Below are 3,935 nucleotides of genomic sequence, written 5' to 3' on the forward strand. Positions count from 1 at the left end.
CCCTGTCACCCTCCCCCTGTTTGCTTCACTTTATACTTCTCCCCACCCTTGGTGACATCAGCCAGGCTGAATGGATGTTTTAGAAGAATGTCCCAGGCAGAAGCACATAGATGTAGAAACTGACCTATAGAGACAGCAAAACAGAACATTACATGTAAGGGAAGCTGCTTGAGAGTCAGTGTTATGTGGCAACAAAACTGTGAGAATACAAGCCAAAAGACACCGACCGGAGAGATAAGTGGTTACTCCGCATCAGGCAACAATTATATTTCTAAACTTTCTTTTGGAAGTCTTGAGATTTTCCTAGAACAGGTAAGATCATTCATATTTATCATATTGCATGACTTCTGCGCCCTGTCTTATCAGAGTGATATAAAAATCACACAGTGGAGTTACTGATAAATATGAAAAAAAGCCACAATATTTTGTACTATTTTCTGCTATATGACATAATGATACCACTAGTTCTCCAATCTTTTTACAATTTTACAATAAAAAACATGCATACAACATTCTGAGTTTAGTTTGCATTCTAAAATCGGTCCACTTTTGGGGCCGGCATTTGTTCAAATACATTGTCACTGGAAAATGCAGCCACATTCAAATTTACTGCAGATTTAGAAATATTTAGAGATATGCAAATGATATTTACGGTGTTTTGCAAATACGTTCTGATGAAATCTTGAGTTGCTTAACTTCAGGGAAATTGAAATCACTAGCAAGTTTTAGGCAAGCTTACCCTAAGCCTGTGAGCCTTTATTCAACTGCTACAAAGTAAGTTTGAGCTGCTTGGGGAATTAGGTATTAGTAAAGAGCTCTATAGAGCAGGAGAGGATCCTGAGCCAGCCGGCTCGCATCATCCCTTTTAGGTGAGATGGCAAGCAAGCTGGAAAAAAAGCCTAATGCTTGCAATCATGCAGGGATCAGTCATTGTGACATCACATGTGACCCCACACTCTAAACCCCCTCAATGTAAACAATACAGTAAATACATATATTTATATAAATATGTTTATGCTTTTAGAATAAAAATAGACTGATGAGTTTGTGTGGCTTGGAATTTGTTTCTTTAGCACAATTATTATAATTATGGAATTTACCCTCCTTGTGCATGCCTACCCAGCGATATGTTGCATACTCTAAACAAAGCAAGAATTCAGTGCAAACCCAGTGGATACCATTCAAAAAACACTTATCTAAGACATAAGTATTGGGCATTCCGTTACACTATATATCCAAATATCCACCGGGTATGTGCTGAATTCTTGCTTTGTTTCGTGTACTTATTGGTCATTATTATGATTATGTGTATGCCTGTTATGCTTTTTAGATTGTGTGCTCCCCTAGTTTATATTTTTCATGATATGTTGTTTTACTATTTGGTTTGGCATTTTGGGGGAAATAATGGGGTTAAATAGTTTTTTTATTATTTCTACCACTATATCATGTTATATGGTGCAAGGTTGTGCAGCAGATCTTGCCCCTTTAATGTGTAGCCACCAGCTGGATACACACAGACAGACGCTGCAAAAGTGTAGCTTGAATTTTATGGAAACACGCTTTAGTTTGAATAAAGATAATATCTATTTTGTGTTTTCAGGAGCTGCGTGACTTTATGTTTGGGCAGAGAGGAGACATCCAAGCTGTGAATCATGACAAGTTCCTCCTTTACTCTTCTGCTGTCCCCACTCCCATCCAATGTAACAGAAGAAGACAATGAAAGCTGCATCTTCAATGAGCAATTTAAGTTCCTGATTCTACCAATTTCCTACAGCGCAGTCTTCATAGTGGGGCTGCCCTTAAACGCAACGGCTATATGGATTTTCATTGCTAAGATCCGGCCTTGGAGCCCAACCACAGTGTATATGTTTAACCTCGCGCTGTCTGACATGTTGTATGTGTTATCACTTCCAACCTTGGTTTACTATTATGCTGACCATAACAACTGGCCTTTTGGGGAAGCCCTGTGTAAAATTGTCCGTTTTCTCTTCTACACCAACCTATACTGCAGCATCCTTTTTCTCACCTGCATCAGTGTGCACCGCTACTTGGGAGTATGCCACCCTCTTCGTTCCCTGCAGAGAGTAAAAGTCAAGCATGCGCGTATAATCTGTGCTAGTGTGTGGTTATCGGTTAGCATCTGTCTGGTACCTAATCTCATTTTTGTCACAGTCAGTCCGAGAGGTAATTCGATAATTTGTCACGACACCACAACGCCTGATCAATTTGAAACTTATGTGGAGTACAGTACAGCTGTTATGAGTCTGCTCTTTGGGGTCCCTTGCCTGGTGATCACATGTTGTTATGGATTCATGGCCAGGGAGCTAACAAAACCACTAGTTAGTGGATCACATACTTTACCATCCTACAAGAAAAGGTCCATCAAGACAATTGTTGTGGTCCTTGTAGTATTTACAATTTGTTTCCTCCCATTCCACATTACACGGACCTTGTACTATTATGCAAGACTTAAGGAAGAATGCCAATTTCTTAAGGTGGTGAATATAATATACAAAATAACACGTCCAATGGCTAGTGCCAACAGCTGTATTGACCCTGTCCTCTATTTTCTTGCCAGTGACAGCTATCAGAGACGGCTGTTGAGGACAGTGACTAGGGTTTCTGGGACATGTAGGCGGCATTTTGCTACACGCCGTTCAGGGCCCTTGTTATGCAGGAGAGGTGGCAGTCTTGCTGTGATTACTACTGAAGAGCCACAGACCACTGGCAGTTTAGGCAGCATTTTGGAAGAAAGGGGTATGAGGAGCAGAGTTGCAGGGAGAAACACAGAGGAAGTTGAGAATGGGCATGGAGAGCAGGAGTGCAATAATCAAAGTCAAAAAAGGAGAGCCTTGGAACAGAAAGAATGTATGCAAAGTGGAAAAGAATCCTGGGGGGAAGTGGTGGGTGCTATGAAAGTCAGAGATACAGGAACTGCATGTATACTGGAAAGACATAAATCACTGGGAGAGAAAAAGAAGGCAAATGGCATTGGAGAAAACCATGGCAGATGGAGTCTACGTATGAGAGATGTTGGAGATGCAAATGAGGAACAAATACATGAAATCCCATGTGAAGCAAAGGGTAGCTCCACATGGAACCTCTTGGAGTCTACAGAATGAACAGTGTTTCCTTGTTATAAGGAAAGAACACAGAAGGAACAAAATTAATGCTGCCAAGCATCCCTGTTATGTAACAAAGGGAAACAATGAGACTATTGTGTTAAAACAAAGTAATTGGAGCATTGTGTGTATGCTGAAATTCTGGGAGAGTGTATATCGCCAACTGTCTAGCAAAATAGGTGTGGACATAAGCATAGTGTATCAACAAAGTACACTATGGGTTTATAGGGGACTGACTTATAAAGCTGAGCACCTAGTTATGATATCACATAACACAGAACTAGGACTGCAATTGAGACACTTGTGGGGAGACTGAAACAAGCACAGACTTCAAGCTCTCGCCAGCAGTATACAATGGTTGTCCCATGCAATATATATTGTGAAAGTATGGACATGGTGGTGCTCTCTCTCTGTTTCTCTCTCTCTCTTTTTCATTCTCGTTTTCTAATCATTCACCAACCTGTGTTTTGTTTTACATTTCTGGGAGATTAATTATGTATGCCATCAAACCTCTTGGTCCCAAAGAAGCAGATTATAGTAAACTTTAGCCAGTCTTGCCCATCAAGAGTGCATGGTAGCGTGAGAAGTCTCACTATGTCACATAAATTGTTATAGCTCAATATTCACTTCACAGCAGTTCCATGTAAAGTGAGTTTATATGTGCAGGACTGGAGAAAATCCTAATCCAGGATATTTTCCAGAGCCCTGTTAAATCTTAAATTGTGACTGAAACTTTGTTCCATCCTACAATGGTCCACGTTTACATAAGGAATCCAATAATTCTTTCTGCTTTTGGACTCTTGTTGGTCTGTA

The 3,935-nt window shown here is 40.4% G+C and overlaps 1 protein-coding gene across 1 annotated transcript; it reads left to right on the plus strand.

The window, feature by feature from the left end:
* The first annotated feature begins 211 nt into the window (after nt 1–211).
* Nucleotides 212–3,507, plus strand: P2RY4 (pyrimidinergic receptor P2Y4). The gene is made up of 2 exons (XM_053474010.1): nt 212–312; nt 1,601–3,507. Exon 2 carries the CDS (start codon nt 1,653–1,655, stop codon nt 3,120–3,122), a length of 1,470 nt encoding a protein of 489 aa, XP_053329985.1. The 5' UTR covers nt 212–312; nt 1,601–1,652; the 3' UTR covers nt 3,123–3,507.
* Nucleotides 3,508–3,935: the final 428 nt, after the last annotated feature.

This window comes from Spea bombifrons, chromosome 8 (assembly GCF_027358695.1).
Source record: "Spea bombifrons isolate aSpeBom1 chromosome 8, aSpeBom1.2.pri, whole genome shotgun sequence".
NCBI lineage: Eukaryota > Metazoa > Chordata > Amphibia > Anura > Pelobatidae > Spea > Spea bombifrons.

Excerpts from the sequence above, each read along its gene's own strand:
- P2RY4 (XM_053474010.1), top strand. The coding sequence starts at position 1,653 with ATGACAAGTTCCTCCTTTACTCTTCTGCTGTCCCCACTCCCATCCAAT.